The 21,031-nt window shown below is 43.0% G+C and overlaps 1 protein-coding gene across 1 annotated transcript in view; it reads right to left on the reverse strand.

The window, feature by feature from the left end:
* The window catches only part of fbn2a (fibrillin 2a), a 353,303-nt gene that overhangs the window by 116,646 nt on the left and 215,626 nt on the right, over window positions 1-21,031 (reverse strand). The window contains exons 20-23 of the mRNA XM_069927980.1: window positions 18,252-18,377; window positions 15,764-15,883; window positions 11,784-11,921; window positions 179-229 (exon numbers count right to left, since the gene is read on the reverse strand). Coding sequence (XP_069784081.1) covers window positions 179-229; window positions 11,784-11,921; window positions 15,764-15,883; window positions 18,252-18,377 — 435 coding nt within the window. The remainder of the gene's footprint in view (window positions 1-178; window positions 230-11,783; window positions 11,922-15,763; window positions 15,884-18,251; window positions 18,378-21,031) is intronic.

The raw sequence follows: 21,031 nt of genomic DNA on the forward strand, positions 1-21,031 counted from the left end.
GACTGCCACCTGATAGGAGCAAATACCTTTTAAAGATACCTCACTGGCAAGGCAGAATATATGATGTGTTGACAGCATCAAAGCTGATGTATAAATTAAAGTTCTTCCTTGTATATTCTTTATTGTTTTAGTAAGTGTTTCTGTTTCAAATTTTCTGAAATGTTTAACATTTTCTCACCTTCACAGGCCACACCTTTAACTCTTGCATATCCTTTTGGACAAGCAGTATCTGTTATAAAAAAAATACAAATGCAATTAAATATATAAAAAACCCTGATTTTGTGTTGAAATAATTGTTCATCAATAATTTCATTCTACCATAAGTAAAATGCTAAAAAAATATATTCTATGATTAATAAGAAAGCAAATGGCACATGAAATCACATTTTTTCAAGGGAAGATGTCATTTATAATGATTAAGTTGACAATATGGAAAACTGCCCAGGTACAGAGCAGGACACATGCAATCCAGCAAACGACCACCCCATCAGTCCACCTTCAATAGTTGGAAATGTGAAGGAAGCTATTGTCAACAAGACCATCAAGTGGCTCTTACTCATCCATAATCTGCTCACTGATGCCTGAATTGGGTTTTGACAGGACTACTCAGCACCAGACTTCATCACAGCCTTGGTCTAGAAATGGTTCATTTGGGTGAATTCCAGTTGGAATGGCATAAGACAGGTTCTGACCAAGTCTGCCCTGGCAAAACTAACGTCATTGGGAATCAGAGCATCTCCATTGTTTGGGGTCATACCCAAAGCAGAGGAAAATGGCTGTAGCTGTTGGAAGTTCAGGGCAGGATTCAAACATTTCAAGGGGCTTAATGAAGTGGGAATGTATGCTGATAATTCCATAGCTTCTTACCAAACAGTCCATGGTGAAATGCTACAAGATTCAGACATGGTTGATGCATGGAAAGTAACATTCATAACATTAATACCACTGGAATGCCAAGTGATATCCATATCCCACAGGAAAGAGTCAAATGATTTAACCTTGACATTCAATAACACTGCCATTGCTGAGTTCTCCACCATCAACATCTGGGAAGGAGTCTCAATTAATCAGAATATCAATCAGTCCAATCTCTGAAATACTGTGGTTAAAAGTGCAATAGAAACTGGCAAACAGCCCACCACCTGACATCCTATGGCCTTTCCAGCATCTTCAAAGCACATCAGGATTGAAATGGAATTGCGTGGATGAGTGAAACTCTCACGAAGCCGGACATGTTTCAGACAAAAGCAACCCACTTACCTGCTACCCCATCCGCCACCCTGAATATACATTCTCTCAACCACTGATGCACATTATATACCACAATTACTCACCTGGTCTACCCTGCTAGCACCTTGCAAATCTGTTACCTCTACCATCAACCTGAACAGAACAACTGGTGCAAGGGAGCACCAACACCTGTGGGATTCTTCCAAGCTTGACTTGGAAATACATTGATTTCCTTCACTGTTGCTAAGTCTAAAGCATGAAAAATTTCCCTTAGTGATGTTGTAGGTTTACCCTCACTTTGGTGGTTCACGGTGGCAGTTCACCAAATCTTCATTAAGGGCAATTAAGAATGGGCTGTGGCGGCGCACATCCTCATGGCGCACCAGACCCGCTTGTATTGCCACGTGGTGCAGCAGCCATGGGGAAATGGTGTCGTCAGAGATTTCTCTCCGACTCTAGCATCCCTTCCAGCGTGCACCCTGGGCAGCGATTATGATGTCACAATGCACCAGGTGACTGAGCTCATGCTGAACTTAAAGGGCTTTTGAATAAAAGCAGTTGTTAACGACCCTCAACATGGTGGCTGTGTTTCTTCCACTGCTCACACCACCACAGTGGTGACCCCGACGAGCCCAGATGTTTTTCTGGACTCGTAACACCATGGATTCCGCAAAGGTTAACACTGTCTCCATTAAGCTTCCCCCATTTTGGACCCACCGACTGTGATAGTAAACATCTATCACCAATGTACATAGTGTATACAGTTACAGTATCTGGACTGTGCTTACAGTGATTGGCTGAGAGCTAAGCCACGCCTACTGTCTGGGCCTTAAAGAGTTGTGTCCCTAGCCAGGGCGGATCATTTCCGACTGGTCGGCCACCTGTGAAGAGCTCCTGTCTTTTGCTAATAAAAGCCTTGGTTTGGATCAACAAGTCTTTGATTCTTTCAACGAGCTCTACAATTTTATTAGCAAAAAGAATTTTTTTTGAAAGGGATGGAGCGTTTAACTCGGCCAGAAAAACTTGATATCGACCCACAGTCAGCTACAGCCTTCAAAGCCTTTAACTTCTGGCTGCTGAACTTTGAAAACTTCCTGAGATTCATTGAGGTGGAGGAGGATAACCAGCGTCTAACAGCATTGCTGTCTATGGTGTCCTTGAGAGTCTACGAGAACATCCAGGATGAGACCACTTACACCGCAGCCATAAAGGTACTGAAAGAACTGTATAATCAACCGGTGAACAGAGTTCATGCCCGGCTCGTGCTTGCTTCGAGGAAGCAACAGCCCGGCGAGTCCAGCAGGGGATATTTACAAGTATTAAAGGCGTTGGGCAAGGACTGTAACTGTGTGGACAAAACTGCTGCCGAGATCACAAACGATCTCGTCCGGGATGCCTATGTGGCCGGGCTCCGATCGAACGAAGTGAGGCTGCGCTTGCTCGAGCAAGGGGTAGAAAAACTAGAGGACGTGGCCCGGATTGCAATCACAATGGAGGATGCAGCCTTAAAGTCCACCGAGCTCTCTAGGGACTGGATCCCTCGTTCTGATGTGAGTAGAGTGCCCTTTTACCCTACCACCCCCCGAGATACTGACGGCCTGTCGGCTGCTGCTACACTGCCCCGTGCGAACCCAAAATGTTATTTCTGCGGGAGGGACAAGCACAGCAGGTCCCAGTGCCCAGCAAGAAAAGCCAGGTGCCAGAAGTGCCTTAAAAAGGGCGTGATGCACCACATTCCCAGACAGAGACACCCCTGCATGCCTGGGCCTGCAGGCTATCACCAAACAAGCTCTGATTTGCGAGAGAGGAGTTTAACAAAATGGAGGAGATGGGGATCGTGTGGCGTTGGGACAGCCCATGGGCTTCCCCACTCCATCTGGTGCCCAAATCCACAGGAGGATGGAGACTGTGTGATGACTACAGGAGGCTGAATTGCACAATCATCGCCAATAAATATCCAGTCCCGCATGGCCAGGACTTTGTGGCACAGGTCACGGATATTTTCAAAAATTGACCTGGATCAAGGGTATCATTGAGTCCCTGTACACCCAGATGATATTCCAAAGATGGCCATCATTAACTCGTTCGGCTTGTTCGAAATCCTTGGGATGTCATTCGGCCATAAAACGCAGTGCAGACCTTCCAATGTCTCAGACACAGTAGGGTGGGATCTGGACTTTCTGTTCATCTACCTAGATGAACTCCTAGTAGCCAGTCACTCCCACCAGGAACATCTGGCAGATTTGTGCCTGCTCTATTGCCCCCTCAGTGACTATGGCCTGGCAATCGACCTCACCAAATGACAGTTTGGCCTACCCGCCATCGACTCCTTGGGACACCATCACAGAGCTGTTCCTCAGCTGGTAATAGTTCATCAAGCCCAAAGCAATTAAAGGCCTACAGGAAATTATTGGGATGGTTAACTTTTACCACCGTTTCATTTCTTTGGCAGCCCGGATCATGCGTCCCCTTTTTGATTTGATGTCTGGCAAAGCTAAAGAAATTGCCTGGATGGAGGAGGTGGGTTTCAACCAAACCAAGGATGCTCTAGCCGATGCCACACTCCTGGTCCACCCCTGGTTAAACATCCCCACAGCCCTGACTGTGGATGCCTCCGAAGTGGCAGTCAGCGCTGTACTTGAACAGCTAATGGAAGGCCAGTGGAAAACACTTGCTTTCTTCAGGCAGCACCTGTGACCCCCAGAGATTAAGTGTAGCGCGTTCAACAGAGAGCTGCTGCCCTGTACTTGGCTATCCAGCACTTCAGGTATTTCCTGGAAAGAAGGGATTTGACGATCTTTACAGATCACAAGCCCCTCACCTTCGCGTTTGCCAAAGAGTCCGACTCATGGTCAGCATGCCAGCAGTGCTACCTGTCGTATGTATCTGAATTCACCACCGCAATCAAGCATATGTCCGGGAAAAACAACATGGTGGTCGACACTCTGTCACAGTCATCCATCCAGTCGGTGCACGCTCTGTCTCCTGGGGTGGCCTACGCAGTGTTAGCAGAGGTGCAACAGGTGGACAGTGAAATACCAACATACTGAACTGCAGTCACTGGACTCCACCCTGAAGATGTATCCATTGGGCCCAGAGGTAGCAACCTCCTTCGTGATGTGTCCACTGGGCAACATTGGTCCATCACCCCAACCATTTGGAGGCTCTGAGTTTTCGACACCTTACATGCTTTAGCCTACCCTTCCATCCGGGCGACGTCCAGTTGATCGTGGATCAGTTCATGTGGCACAGCCTAAGCAAACAGCTCGGGCACTGGGCCAGAACATACACACATTGTCAGGCCTCCAAAATGCAGAGGCATGTAAAGGCACCACTGCAACTTTTCCAGCCAACGCATAGGAGTTTCAAGCATCTGCATGTGGACATCGTCAGTCCACTGCCTGTCTCAAGGGGAGTAAGGTACCTATTTACAATGGTGGACAGATTTACAAGGTGGACAGAAGCTGTCCCAATCACCGACAAGACTGCACCACGACACGGATCATAACCTGGATGGTGTGGTTCGGGCTGTCAGCCCACATCACTTCAGAAAGTGGATGCAGTTCACCTCGACTCTATGATCTGCACTGACGCAGCTTCTTGGAACCCAGCTCTACCAGATGACTGCCTACCATCCACAATCAAATGGCCTGGTGGAACATTTCCAGAGGCACAAAATTAGCTCAGATGGCACATCTCCAGGGGATAAACTGGGTAGACGAGCTCCTCTGGGTGCTACCGAGCATCTGCACAGCATCCACGGAAGACCTAGCAGCATCATCGGCCAAGCTGGCATATGGATCTCTGGTCACAGTGCCTGGTTAATCTATGCCCACACCCCGCAGCCAAGAAAACACACCGATGGAGGTCCTGATGAAACTCAACTCCAGGAGAGAATTGGGCACTGGCTCTGCTACCAATGTCCCACCATGGAACAGTGCCTCCTTCATGCCCAATGACCTGCAGTGGAGTGAATATGTTTTTGTTTGCCAAGAACCACACAGACCACCCCTGCAGCATCCATATGAAGGACCCTTCAAGGTGGTGCATCATAATGGGACAACCTGTGTTCTGGACATTGGTGGCCAGGAGGAGACTTTTACCATTGACCATCTCTCAAACCAGCACACTTGGACAATGAACGGCCATTTGTGGTTTTTGGAGATGAGGCTGGCAATATAAAATGGACAGCCACCTATTGCCAGTTCTGGGGGTGGGGGGGTTGGGGGGGGAGAAGGTTGTCAGGTGGTTGCTCACCCACGCAGCAAGCGAACCGGTTGCAGGCGGGTCCACAGCCAGCATCATCCAGAGGTACTCTCAGTGCGGGGCAGAGCCTTGGCCTGGAAGCTAATGTCTTCTGCCCCACAGGGTGCAAGGGTCTCTAGGAAACACAAGCCTCTTAAGCGCACAATTTTGAAATAGTAAATGAGTTGAACTGAAACTCTGCTCAACTCAGAGTGTTTCTTTCACTCGTAGTGGCTTACCAGCCACAAAACATTATTACACAACCAATGGTGATGACTTGGAGGCATATAACTTATATAGAGATTAGAAGAAAGTTATGTAAGTCCTTCTATGCCTTAACAATTATATAATTCAGGAAATTAGTGAGAGGAAAAGGAACATACACTAAAACTAATAAACGATTCAACCATACCAACATAGGAGTCCTCATTCAGGATTTCCCGATTGTTATCTTGCAGGTTGTGTCAGTAGTAAGGTAGGCAAATCAAATGTAAGCATAGGTTTCGAGAGGACTAAAATATAGAAGCAAAGATGTAATGCTGAAGCATTATAAAGCATTGGTCAGATCACAATGTAATATTGAAAGCAGTATTGAGAGTCCTATATCTAAGGAAGGAAGTGCTGGCATTGGAAGAAGATCAAGAGGAGATGATAAGAATGAGCCGAAGGACGAGAGGCTTAGCATATGAGGAATGTTTGATGACTCTGGGTCTGTACTTACTGACTAAAAGGATGAGGGGGGAAATCTCATCAAAACATACCAAATATTGAAAGGACAAGAAAGAGAGAGAGAGAGAGAGAGTGCGCGCATGTGGAGAAGATGTTTACAGTGGTGGGAGAGTCTTGGGCTACAGGGCACAGCTTCAGAATGAAAGGATATTCCATTAGAACAGAGATGAGATGAAATTGCTTCATCTAAAACAGTGATTCTCAAACTTTGTTTTGCTATCCCCCCCCTCCCCCCCACAACTTCTCTCAGTTTATGGGCCTTCTTTCTTATTGTTTTGTTATTGTGTGCTTAATAATGAGTTGAGTTGGGGGTGAGGTAAACCAAAAATAATTTACTGAACACAACCAAACATGATAAACAGGGTAGAGAGAGGGAGAGGCCACAGCATGGCTTCTGCTCCCTGCTAGTACTCGATTCAACGAACGCGCCCTTGCGGTGCTCGCACATGTGCTGTGCACTGTTGTGAGAATTGTGGATGCAAAGTGATGGCAGTGGCTGTCTACATCCCCTTTCTTGGGCTACCCGCTCATGATACAGTGAAAGGGCTTTGGCAAATACTAGAGCACCTCGGATGCCCCCCCAGGTTCCTCAACATGGTTATCCAACTGCACGAAAACCAACAAGGTCGGGTCAGATACAGCAATGAGCTCTCCGAACCCTTCTCCATTGACAACGGCGTGAAGCAAGGCTGCGTCCTCGCACCAACCCTCTTTACTATCTTCTTCAGCATGATGCTGAAACAATCCATGAAAGACCTCAACAATGAAGACGGTGTTTACATCCGGTACCGCACGGATGGCAGTCTCTTCAATCTGAGGCGCTTGCAAGCTCACACCAAGACACAAGAGCAACTTGTCCGTGAACTACTCTTTGCAGACGATGCTGCTTTAGTTGGCCATTCAGAGCCAGCTCTCCAGCGCATGACGCCCTGTTTTGCGGAAACTGCCAAAATGTTTGGCCTGGAAGTCAGCCTCAAGAAAACTGAGGTCCTCCATCAGCCAGCTTCCCACCATGACCACCAGCCCCCCCACATCTCCATTGGGCACACAGAACTCAAAACAGTCAACCAGTTTACCTACCTCGGCTGCACCATTTCATCTGATGCAAGGATCGACAAAGAGATAGACAACAGACTCGCCAAGGCAAATAGCGCCTTTGGAAGAGTACACAAAAGAGTCTGGAAAAACAGCCACCTGAAGAAACACACAAAGATCAGCGTGTACAGAGCTGTTGTCATACCGAGGCTCCTGTTCGGCTCCGAATCATGGGTCCTTTACCGGCATCACCTACGGCTCCTAGAATGCTTCCGTCAGCGCTGTCTCCGCTCCATCCTCAACATTCATTGGAATGACTTTATCACCAACATCAAAGTACTCGAGCTGGAAGAGTCCGCAAGCAACGAATCCATGCAGCTGAAGACCCAACTGCGCTGGGTGGGACACGTCTCCAGAATGGAGGACCATCACCTTCCCAAGATCATGTTCTATGACGAGCTCTCCACTGGCCACCGAGACAGAGGTGCACTAAAGAAGAGGTTCAAGGTCTGCTTAAAGAAATCTCTTGGTGCCTGCCACATTGACCACTGCCAGTGGGCTGATATCGCCTCCAACCATGCATCTTGGTGCCTCACAGTTCGGCGGGCAGCAGCCTCCTTTGAAGAAGACCGCAGAGCCCACCTCACTGACAAAAGACAAAGGAGGAAAAACCCAAAACCCAACCCCAACCAACCAATTTTCCCTTGCAACCGCTGCAATTGTGCCTGCCTATCCTGCATCGGACTTGTCAGTCACCAACGAGCCTGCAGCAGACGTGGACATACCCCTCCATAAATCTTCGTCCGCGAAGCCAAGCCAAAGAAAAAAAGAAAAAGAAATATATATAAATATATATAAAACTTTCACTAGTGCAACAATATATATATTCAACCCAGTTCAGTCCCGGTATTTTGGGCTCAGCTTACAGACACATCCAGCGCATGCTTTGTAACAGCCTTCTGCTGATGTGGAGGCTTGGGGCATCTTGTCCTGATTATCTCTATTGTTCATAGTCTCAGGGACATCGTCCATCACTTCTCCTGTGGTTACTGGTGAGGGAGGGGGGCTCATGTCGATCTGGGGCTCAAATCCAAAATTGCCAATTTGTCTGGGTTGGTTTGAGATGGGGGTGGCTCTCTTACTGGGAGGATGTGCCATCTGTTCCTCCTGTATATTTTCCCCTTTGAATGAACCAGGTATGACCTGGGTTCCTGGCAGCTTATTGCCACTACACCCGAACGGTCATTACCTTGTGGAGTCTGCATCCAGTGGTAAGTGACTGGTTTCTATGGTGACTGGCCTGCCATAGATATTATCTTTAAATTTCGAGCAGGCGAAAACCACTGCCAGTTGTTCTTTTTTGATCTGAACATACCTCGTTTTCATGTCTGTTAAGTGCCCTGGAAGTGTACGCTACTGGTCCGTCCTGCAGGCATGCTGGCCCAAAGCAATACTGTGAGGCATCACGAATCAGCATCACTGGTCTATGTACATCATAGACGGTGAGAAATGGAGGGCAAGATGTATTACTTTAGGGCATCAAAGATATTTTGTTGTTCATACCAGGTCCATTCAACGTCTGAGCAGGGCCGTCAGTTCACTGGAGTTGGGGATTAACTTGCCCAGGTAATTCACCATGCCCAGGAGCCGTTGCAGGGAGCTACATCGGCTGGCACTAGCATTTCGCTGATGGCCTTCATTTTGGAGGGGTCCACATCCAGCCATTGCTGGTGAACATGTGTCCCACATAGCAGACTTGATTTAGTTGGAACCTGCACTTACAGGAGTTGAGCTGCAGGTTTATCTTCTGTGCCCGGTTGAGCACCTTCCTTAGGTTGGCATCATGCTCTTCTAGTGTTTTGCTACCTACTAGTATGTTGTTAACAATGATGGCACAGGGGTAGCTGGCGAAAATTTGTTCTACAAACCTTTGGAATACCACACTGGCCAAATGGCATCCTCAGGAACCTGTACCGACCAAATGCAGTGTTGAACGTGGTCAGTAGCAATGAGCGATAGTCGAGTGAGCCTTGCCAGAATGAGTTCTTTGCATCCAGGACTGAGAATACCATTGCGCCGGCCAGTGTGACAACTTCCTCTACAGTGAGCATGGGGTAATATGGCCTTGTCAGTGGCGAATTGAGGTCTCATGGATTTATACAAATTCGGATTTCTTGTCCGTCATTTTCACTTGGTGGCCACCATGGAGGACACCTATTTCATTGGTTTGAAGACTGGAGTGATGATGCCCAAGTCCTACATTCTGTCTAGCTTGGCCTTGACTATCCTTCATTGCTACTGGAATACGGTGCGCTGGCCAAACTATGGGTCTTACCTCCAGGTCAAGCCAAATGGAGTCCATCACTGCCAGCCTCCCCAGGTTGTCTTTGAAGAGTTCACCATACTCAGAAAATATATTCTCTGAGAAATACTCCTCGGATGGGCTTATCTGATAGACCTTTGTGCTGAATGAGACAAACCCAATGTCCATGCATGCACTGAGGCCTAGCAGAAGCATGAAGTCCTTGTGGACCACGAGAAGGTTAGCAAAAGATGGTTAGCAAATGGAACCATCCTTGCAGCCACGCTGTGCTGTTGGTCTGGATTCTGCTGCCTCCATAAGCCACTAGGCTTGTAGCCTTGATGCATGGTTTGACTCGTTCCATCTTTCTTAGCCAGTTGAATGTCTTCAGTGATATGACATTGCATTTGGCCCCAGTGTCGACTTTCATCTCAGTCATCTTGCCGTTGATCCAGGTTTCTACAGGGTTGCCTGCCATCCTTTTGGTGAGTCTGTCGATGTAGTACTTATCATTGGGGTCGCTTCCTCTCTGGTCTGGTTCTAAATAGTCGATGGACCTCCTGGGTCTAGTCCAAGCGGCGGTCTTCTGCCTGAATCTGCAGCACCTGCTGAAGTGATTGCAGTTGCCTTTGCTAGTGCCAGCTCGCTGTATGGCAAGAGCGCCTTTCATATATTATTGTTGCAAATGCCAGAGACCATTCCGCCTTTAATCAATTAATCGCAAAGTGTGCCGGAATTGCAGGTCTCGCACCGATTTTTAAATTGCTGACATATGAGTGATTCGACTGGCCGAGCTTTTGGTCTCTCATGCTGAATTTGTGCCTTTCCATTGTCAGATTTCTCTAAATTTATGCTTTAAACATTTAGGTCCCTCTCTCGACTCAGCCGGGCTGGTAACAAGGTTCCTGTCACGCACTTCGCCTGCATAAGCACAAACGACCTCTCCCTTCCAGGCCTGCCAAATGTAACAGAATGCATGCCCTAGTACGGGCAGGCTTGTCACTATGTGCTGCTGTTATGGATATTCCTTTTCAAAGATATGCCAGTTTTCTGCCACATTTCCACCAAATACAAGTGGGTTGGGCCACTTAAATCCGTCTGCCATTATGGCGACTGCACAAAATGTAGTTGTGGTTCCTCACGGCGACCGATTTACGATTGGAAGGCCTCAGGCTTGAGACGCTCTTGATCTCACTTCTGACACCATGTTCATTATTGTGTACTTACTTAATAACAAGTCAAGTCAGCAGACGAGGTAAACCAAATAAAGGACTTTACTGAACACAACCAAACATGACAAACAGGGTATGGAGAAAGAGAGAGAGAGAAAGAGCCCACAGTGTGGCATCTGCTCCCTGCTAGCCCTCGATTCAACTAACATGACCTCACGGAGCTCTCGCATGCGCAGTGCACTGTTGCGAGTACGGTGGCTGCAAAGCAATTGCAGAGGATGCAGAGCAGCTGATGGCAGTGACTGTCAACACCTATGAAGCAGTCAAGTTTAGTTTGTTTCTTCCTTACTTCTCTCCTGCCAACTACTCAAAAAAATATTTTATGATTTCAGTTTGTGTTTTCCCCCCACCCCCCTCCCACACCCATAAATGTGCTGTGGTCCCTGTTGAGATCGGCTGATCTGGAGGGTGTTAAATCTGTGGAATTTTTTGCTGCAAACAGCTATGGAGGCCAAGTTACTTGGTCTATTTAAAGCAGAGGTTGATATGTTCTTGATTAGTTAGGGTGATAAAGGTTATGAGGAGGAGAAAGGAGCATGGGGTTGAAAGGAAACATCAGCCATGATTTGAATGACTTGACGGGCTAATTGCCTAATTCTGCTCTGAAGTCTTATGGTCGTAATATAGTGCATAATATCATGAAGGAAAATGTATTAGTGGCATCAATTAACTGAATTGAATTAGCAAAAGAATTTCATAAAATAGTTAATGTGATCATCACATGTGATAAAAGATCACTAATAAATGGATGTACAGTATCAGATCTTTTTTAATTAGCATCTGAAAGTATTCAAGCAAGTGAAAAAAAAATCAAAGGGAACAATTCGGGTTAATTGACCAATTCCTCCTTCTGTCATTAATAAGGATACAATTGCCACCTTATTGTGGAGGTAAAACAGAAAAAAGTAATTTGCAATTGCTTTTGTTCATTTAAAAATCCTCCACCATTCAATTGCCATCATGTTTTCAATGAAGTAAATGTTTCTGATCTGACCCACTGTTTTCAGTACCTGGTACACAGCGCTCACAAGGACTGCCCCATGCAGCTCCAAGAGTAGCACAACATTCAGATTTCAGCGTGGCTCCGTTGATATTTACTTCACAGCGACTGTTTTGAATGTTCAACCAACAAGTTCCTTTCACGCTGTCTGTTGTAAATTGTGAGAGAGAGAATTCAAACAATTACAAGAAATAATGAGTCAGTTCTTCTGACAAATATCTCAGAATGTCCTGCATTTGACCTCGAATATAAGTGGGCACTTAACATTTTCTCATACCAAACTCTGGGAAAGGTATGCATTGCTCTTCTGGCTACATAATTTGTTTGCAATATTTCTGGGCTTGCCCAATCTTAATTTGAAGAATATTTTTTTAAATAAAGACTGAAGTTTGTATAAGAATCATGGAGTTTTCCCAGCCATTTGTTATTACCATCCTGTTGTAATCAGAAGGCACTTCAGAATTTTTTTTTGGGAGATCTAAAGGTTCAAGCTGTTACCTACCTACCCTTCACAGCAGAAATAACAAAGATGGTCACCAATTCAATTAATAATTTTATATTTCAACTCCAATTATTTGGTCAATTTTTTTTGTCTTCCTTCTTTTATCTTAAAGTTTATTTCTCTATCCCTTCAATAACTTCACAGGCTACACTGCAGTATTATGCTTAGTTGTGATACCCTCATTTTAGGAAGTATGTGAAACACCCTAAGAAAAATAATTCACAAACAATGAACAGCTTGAGCAACACAGTGGATCAGATAACATCCATGGACGTTTGCATGGATTCAGAGATAACGGATTTAAGTACTTTAAGATGGCGCTACAAACACCAAGATTGAATTTAAGTTATTCTAACCCAAGAAAATCACTTGTGCATGTAGTCTTTGGGTTAAAATTCAGGACTGTTCAATTCTCAGCACTTTTTTATAATTGCAGATGTCTTTGTTCTGAGCCACAGATTTCAGTAACTAACTCAAAGGATTTACTGGAATGGTAAAGGTTTTTGGAGAGGTTGGGATTGAAAGAGTTGATTCAACCACTAAAACAAGTTAGACAGAATTTGCAATTGCAGTTGATTCATAGACCAAGGAATATCCATTCAAAATGATGGACAAAAGAATCAGGGGGATGTACTAATATTTTTAATACAGGCAGTTTAAAACTGAGTTCCGTTACCTCGGTCTGTCTTTAACTCAAATTTGTATTTCATTCAGAACAAGTACAGATGATCCTTATTTAACGTCAGTTAGTCAAAAGTTTATCTTAGTATATAGCAATATATATAGTATATATTTTACCTTTCTATTCATGTAAAACACTTAAGAAACACTTACAAATACACTACAATATTTTAAACATAATAATACAGTACTTACTTGGATGATGTAGAAGATGATGGAAAGATAACTAGTGTCGGAAAGGATGGACCTGCTGCTGGAGAGTCAGGGTTTGATTCAGTTGCTAGAGTGGGAGGGTGGGGGGAAGGGGTGGTTTACTACTGGAGTCAATTTCTTGAAGTAGGCATCAAGGGAGATTTGTACAGAGCTTTTCTTTTTCTCATCATAAATGGCCTTAAATCCCCTGGAAGATTTGGTACAGTACAAACACAGTACTGGTGCATTAGGATTTTTGCCACATGAAACTTGGGGGTAGAATCAACTGCAAGAAAGCATCTGTTTATTTCTATCTGCCTTTAACCCAAGGAGGAAGTGAAGAGTCACAAAATTGTTGGTTCACGAGTCACTTGTAAACTAGCCAAAATAAGAGTATACAGTACTGTACAGGTGCGATGTTTGAATCCATACTTTTCAATTTCATATCTGTTCTCGTGCTTGCGATATGCGGTACAATACTCTCTCGCAATGCTGGTTGACGGCAGCATTGTGTGAGAGTATTGTAGAGCATAGTCTCTCATGATGCTGACTCAACCACGTTTGAACCGGAGGGACAGTATTCTACTTCTGGCTGGCTTGTTGGTTCGTAAGTACATGTTGTTCGTTACCCAGGGAGTCCCTGTACTCAGAAATGCTGGAGTGTCCATGTGCTGCTGTTGTGAACCTGCAGAGAGCAAGGACAGGTGGCACAGTGCTCTCCTGCAGGGTCCAACCACTCAGTCTGACAGCCATTGGCTCCATACAGGCTTTAAGTGGCTTGCCAAAGGTTTGATTGAAAATCGGGGTCTGCTCCCGAAGATGCCAGCACCTGTGTTCAGCAGCAGTCACGAGGGATTACAGACTCCGGGGAAGCAGAGGACTGGTGCAAGACACCGGAATATGGGGAGAACACCCCCCTTCTGAGAAGGAGAAACAGAAGAGATGACGCACAGGGCGGTGACCACAGCAATGGACCAGTGAGAGACTCTGTGGCTGAGGAACTCATAGGCGGCGGACTGTTGGTGACTTGAGGCGAGGAACCCACGCTAGTTGCGAGCTGCTGGAGACTGTGGTCAAGGGACTCACACCAGGTGGTGAACTGCTGGCTCAAGACTGGCTAAGGGATACAAGGTATTGGAACCGGGATGCGAGAGAATGTGGAGGGCACTGAAGGGTTCCTAATTGTATTGGAGGTTCGGATCTGCAGCTCGAGTTCACAATGATTTGGACTGGACTCTGTGTGGCTGCGGAGGCTGTGGGATTTCTGGAGGCATATCCACGGACATTCAAGGACTCGGGGCACTCTCTTTTGCTTCTCTTTCCCTGTTACAGGCGTTTCAGGCAATTTATGCCAATGGTGAATCTGTCTGCCTTACAGCAAACAAAAGGAAATTTTGTGTAATAGAACACTGTTTTATTACATGACAATAAATTAAATCTTGAATGTTGCATTATGGTCAGATACTCTGCCTGTAAGAGTTGTAGCAGCAAATTCAAGCAGGCTTTAAAATGTGAACTGGATATCTCTTGAGGGAAAATCATTTGGTAAGTTGCAGGGAAAGACTATGGGAATTTGCTTGACTGGATTGCCTTTACAAAGAACTGGCATTAACTCACAAACTCAGCCAGGCTTTGTTCATATGGGGTAAGAAAAATGAGTTCAAATAATTCTGAAATAAAATTAGAAATACTCAGCAGGTCAGGCAGCAATCCACTTGAAGATAAAATGTTCATTATTTCAGCTCAATGACCCTTCATCAGCCTTCAACAAGTTTTCAGATGCTTTATCTGCTTTCATGAATTTAGATTACCCTATTTCAAACCAATTGTCTTTCTGTTTTATGAAATACTAATAAAAGTTTTTTTTTAATCATTTAATTTTAGTGGATGGGAACTTTAGTACAATGTCTCAATGTGTTGAAACTTGCTGTTCTATAATTACACCAGAATCTCAAAGGTCGATTGTGATCTGTGTAATCTGAGTCAGCTTTAAATATATTCCAGACATTCAGTATAATGACATTTTACTGTCACACATTAATTTTCTCACAGTAAGTAAAAAATAAGATAGGCCACCCATTTAATGACTTTCAGGTTTGTGCCTTTGTTGAGGTTGAATTCTCATTTATGTGGAGCCAATCATTTCAAACAGGATCCCAATTTCCACAGTAACAACAATTTCAAGCAAATAAACCAGACTACACAGGGTGTTGGAAAGATGGATATTTATTACTAAAGAACAATTGATCTTTTGTTGGATAGGAGAAGAACCACGAATTAACTTCTACGCTGGAAATCCCATAGCTTAAAGTCAGCATCTTAAATTAAGAGTCCAAATGAATTTTCAACAAACATTAAGATTAATTTGATTATTTGTGAAAGGATATATAATTGAGGAAAATTTAAAATTTATCACGAGTAGCCATAAAAAATGAGTAATCTAATGGAGGTGTAATATTTTTACCTCCATCATGAGGCATTCCAATTTAATCATTTGAGATGAAAAATAGTAATGAGCTGTATGAAAAAAATAAGGCAGGAATGAATAAATCTTATCAGGTCTAGAATCCTATGAGTTTTGTTTCCCGAAGAAATCATAACATTGTCTGTCTTACCAATGCAAACAGTTCTGCTTGAGTCCAGTTTGCTGCCAGTGGAGCATTCACAGGCAAACGAACCTGCCGTATTCCTGCATTCTCCATTTACACAAGGACTGTTCTCACATTCGTTCACATCTGGAGAAACAGTAAAGCCATTCTAAAATATCAATTGCAATTTCAAGCAGTCAATGCAGAAAAAAAACAAGTTTTTTCTTCTAAAAACTGTCCTCAGCATCATTTTTAAAAACACCCAAGGGAAATGGTTGTACAGCAAGGCTCCAATCTCAATAAGTTAGCTAATTTTTGACTTGGTCTGTGTTTAAGAGAAAACAATTGCTCTATCATTGCAACTGGAGGATATCTCATCCCTCTGCTTTCTGACATGAGATCTGAGCTCCTAAATTATGGAGTACTTCAGGATCTTCATCCTATTTTATGTGTGTTCTTGATGAAAATGGAATGAATTCAACTGAAAGTTGTATAACCAATTATAATTCTTGACATCAGTTCTAAGAGATTTCACCAATCTGAACTTACATTTAAATTCATCCGGTTTAATTTTGGGATGGAATAGTTCATTTAGCAATATTTAAAAGTATATCCGTATTCTTGCGTGAGAATCATGTCAAAAATGTTTGGGTGATGTGGGAAATTTTTATAATGAGGCCGAATGTGAAATTTTATTTGCCCTTAAATATCTATACTCTGGGCATGCAGAACTAAGTGAAGGGTGAAATGCTTGCACCTCAAGTGCAGGTAAATGAGTTTAAGTATCTAGCTTCTCATGATCACCAGCCATTACTTTAAGGATGCCATTGGTTCTGAGAGGACATGCTGCCTTTGTAAAGGTGCAATAGCATTGCCAAATCATGAAAAGAACAGAAAACTGAGTCAGTCTTGTCGATTTGAGATTGTGGATCAAATAAAATGCATAACCCATGAGAATTGTCTGTTTATTTATTAAAACTGCTGATTCAGCATGTATTGGGGCATTTATCAAGGGGTAACAGAGCTATGAAAATTGCAAATAGGTTTTAGTTCCAGATGGAATACCCAAATATAAACGTAGTCCATCATTCGAGTTTACCTAATCTCGGAGACTTAGTTTAGTAAGCTTTCTCAGGCAGCTATCAACTCATGACCATATCTGATACCTGTTTCAAATCAGGAATTCACTGTGGTTTTCGTGTTTGCATAAATGCTCTTGTTACAAGTGCTGGTTACATTAGAGAAACAAAGGAAAGAACGTTTTGGTTTACCACTTACAAAATGCTGGATAATCTGGAAACAGACATCAAAGAAAACCTGTTTTACATCAGTCCTGTGCTATTTGGGAGAATTTTTACTGTCCAGAATAAAATCCTGAAATCACAGCATCCTGATTCAGCTCCAGAGAGTCAACCATATGGGAAACTAAGTTTGAAGATTTTGAGAGAATTCTTAAGAAAACAAACAACATATGTGAGAAATAACAATATTCGATTCAGTACTTTGAATATACCTTCCTCTTTTCTAGAAGTTGATTCACATTTGAGCTACAGTTTAACATGAATGGTCGGCCTCCAAAATAACTTTCACCAAGCATTTCATACCTCTCCTGCTAACCCTGGGATGCCAGTATCAGGAAGCAGGAAAGCTGGTTGAGTACATGGGGCAAGACAGAAAATGACTATTTGGTTTATTCTATTGTTGGTGGATGTCACTGAGATTTACAGTACGGAAACAGGCTGCTCGGCTCAACTTATACATGCCAAACAAAATGTTTCCCCAAGCTAGTCCCATCTATATGTTTCCCCTATATGTGTTCAGCCCATATACCTCTAAACCTTTCTTATCCATGAAGCTCTTTAAATGTCTTATAAATATCACAATTATATCCTTCTCTATTACTTTGTCTGGCAGCTCATTCCATATACCCACAATTCTTTGGGTGAAAAAAAGTGTTCCTCAGATCCCTATTAAATCTTTCCTATCTCAACTTAAATATATGCCTTTTAGTTTTATATTTCCACATGCTGGGGAAAAGAATTTGGCTATTTACCTTATCCATTACCCATCATGTTTTCATAAACCCATGTAATGTCTCTTTTCAACCACCCACCCTCCAAGGAGAAAAATCCTATCCAGCTTCTCCTTATAATTCAAGCCCATCAGTCCCAGTATCATCCTTGTAAATGTTTTCTGCATCCTTCCCAACTTATGATATAAGAACAGATAAAGAGGAAGGTCAAAGTGACAGAAACTTTGCATTACTGCATTCTGTCTGTAATATTTGGTCAGAGCCTAAAATAATTTGGTTAAAGAAATTAAACCAAATATATCAACTTCAAGTTTTCAAATACTTATTTTGACATTTTGAAATACTTAGCAATTGCTGGAAATCAAAAACATCTCTGTGTGTGATTTGTGCAGGCATAATATATGCTTGACATTTTGTAATGCTAAATAACTATAAATGTTACATATATTTTTCTTAATTGAATCTATTCACTGAGAGGCTCACCTTCACATGTTTCAGAGTCTGGTTTGAAGAGGTAGCCCTTCGGGCAAGTGCAGGTGTAGCCACCAGGTGTGTTCCGGCAAAGCCCATTATCACACAGGAGCCTGTTATCTGCACATTCATCAATGTCTGAAAGATAAGAGCAGTATAAATCACAGAGTATTCTCAGAAGAATTAGAGAATTTTGTAGCAGAATTATTTTGCACCAAAATTTATTTGGTAATAATTACCATTAGAAACAAAATTTCTGCATCAACTAGTCAGTAGTTTAGTAGTTTATGTATTATTTCAAAATGGGGCTATGTTGAGAATCATAAATAATTGGACACTGATCAGTGTTATGTGCTGTAATCATGTTATAATTTGAAATTTTGTAAAACATTCTAAGAAAAGGAATGTCAATAGAAAACTCAATCCTCTTCAAGATATAATACTCACATGGTCAAACTAATTGTTCCTCTAATTCTACCCAGTTGTATAACCATGTTTTTGATACCATTTACAAAATTAAAAGGATAATTATTTTTCAAGAATCTTATGAAAGCCATGAAATAAAAACACTCACTGATTATCACAAGTTCAACATAAATTAGTTACCTTTGATTACCACAGCATCAATTTCGTAATGGATCCAAAAATGACACTACTACCACTACATACTACAGATAAACTTCAATCAGGAAATGAAAATAATGTATTAATTTTTTATTGGCATGTGGCTAATGATATTTTCACTGAATTGAAAACCCCAGGACACCCAATTTAGAACGTGAGTTCACTGCAAATCTGAGATGCCCTGGAGATGGATAATTCTACCTTATTTGAATCTTCAAATGACTTCTTCATTGAATAATCAGAATGGAGAACAATAGCTTACATATATTTAGCATCTTAAGCAAAAGAAAACACTCCATGCTCTTGAATCAATAACTCTGTGATGATGGAATTGTGATCCAGCAGATGAAAGAGGAGTTGTAAAAGCAGTTTCCAAAGGAAAATAATTTCAGTAACATCAGCACAAGGGAATGTAAAATTAAACTTTAATGAGCATGTTGATGACAAAAAACTTTAATTTTCAAACAAAGGAAAATGTCAGGGATTGGCATTCAATAAAATAGAATAAACCTAATTTTCTTTACATATCCATTTATAGGAAACTGCACTTTTTATTTTTCATTGCCAAAGCCATTGGATTTGTGTTTTTGCTGAAAGGACATGAGAATACATCAGGGGTGAATCGGTGGATCGGTGGTGAAGCTTCGGATGAATATCTCGGATCAATATTAGGAATAGATAATGGAGTCAGCTTGGGCTCTAGATTTCTCCAATTGCAGGATGTGGGAAATCTGGGACAGCACAATTATCCCTGAGGACTACACCTGCAAAAGATGCATCCAGCTGTAGCTCCTGACAAACCGAGTTAGGGAACTGAAGTTGATGAATACTGGAGCACTTGGGAAGAAGAGAGAGGGTGAGAGAGACGATTTTCAGGGAGACAGTCACCCGGAAAAGTCAGGAGGCAGGTAGCTGGGTGAATATCAGGAGAGGGAAAGGGAACAGACAGGGGGAGCAGAGCACCCCTAGGAACATTCCCATCAAAATAAGTAAACTGTTTTGGATACTGTTGGTGGGGACGACCTACCAGTTCCAAATTGTAATGGTCACATCTCTGGCACCAAGATTGGACCCTCAGCTTAGAAAGAAAGAAGGGAAAAGAGGAGAGCTGTCGTGATAGAGAATTTGATAATTAGGGGGACAGATAAGAGGTTCTGTGGGAGAGATTGAGAATCCCGGATGGTCTGTTGCTTCCCTGGTGCTAGGGTCTGCAATATCTCGGATTGAGTTCTCAGTATTCTCAGAAGGGAGGGTAAGCAGCCAGCTGTCATGGTCCCTGTAGGAACCAATGACGTGGATAGGAAGGATGAGGAGGTCCTGCAAAGAGAGATTAGGGAGTTAGGTGCAAAGTTGAAGGTCAGGACTTCCAGGGTTGTGATCTCAGGAGTGCTACCCATGCCACGTGCTAGTACTAGAAATAGGAAGTTAATGCAACCACATTTATCGATAAAGAGATTGTGCAGGAGGAAGGGGTTCATTTTTCTGGGCAATTAGGCTCTGTTTCAGGGAAGGTGGGACCAGTTCTGACGGGACTGTTTGCACCTGAACTGGAGGAGGCCCAACACCCTTCCAAGAAGGTAAAGGTCATGTGGGGACTGCATGTATGGCAGAAATTAAAGGTTTGTACGTAATAGAACTGTTATCAGATGTAATTACAGTACAACTCCAATTATCCGAAATTGGTTTGTCCGAAATCTTCATTTCTCCAAAAACTTTTTAAAAATTCAGTTAAATGAGGATATCTGAAACAAATCAAAAATCCTAATTTATCCAATCTTTTTTTTTCGTAGCTGAACTGCCCTCACAAATTGAATAAAAATTCACTTGACATGAAATTCAAACGACGATTGTCCTCGTTATGGGTAACTCCCTACCTTCTCTCTTCCCATTTCTTTTTTTACCTTCCCCTATTGATGTTTCTCTCCAACTCTCCCTCTCAAACTGCATTCCACCGTTTCCCAATTAGAAGAATGTCATCAAGGAGACCAGCCTCATGGCAGCAGCAGGGACCTTGGGCTACCGGCTGCAGTTGCGCCTTGGTGGGGAGGTGTCAGTGATCAGCGGTTGCTAGCATTTTTTTGGTGAGAATTAAACATTAAACATTATTTTAATGCTTAAAAAGCCTTCCCTTGTTGTTTGTTGTTGTATAAAACATTGATACAAGTGAT

The sequence above is a fragment of the Narcine bancroftii genome, chromosome 1 (assembly GCF_036971445.1).
Source record: "Narcine bancroftii isolate sNarBan1 chromosome 1, sNarBan1.hap1, whole genome shotgun sequence".
Lineage (NCBI taxonomy): Eukaryota > Metazoa > Chordata > Chondrichthyes > Torpediniformes > Narcinidae > Narcine > Narcine bancroftii.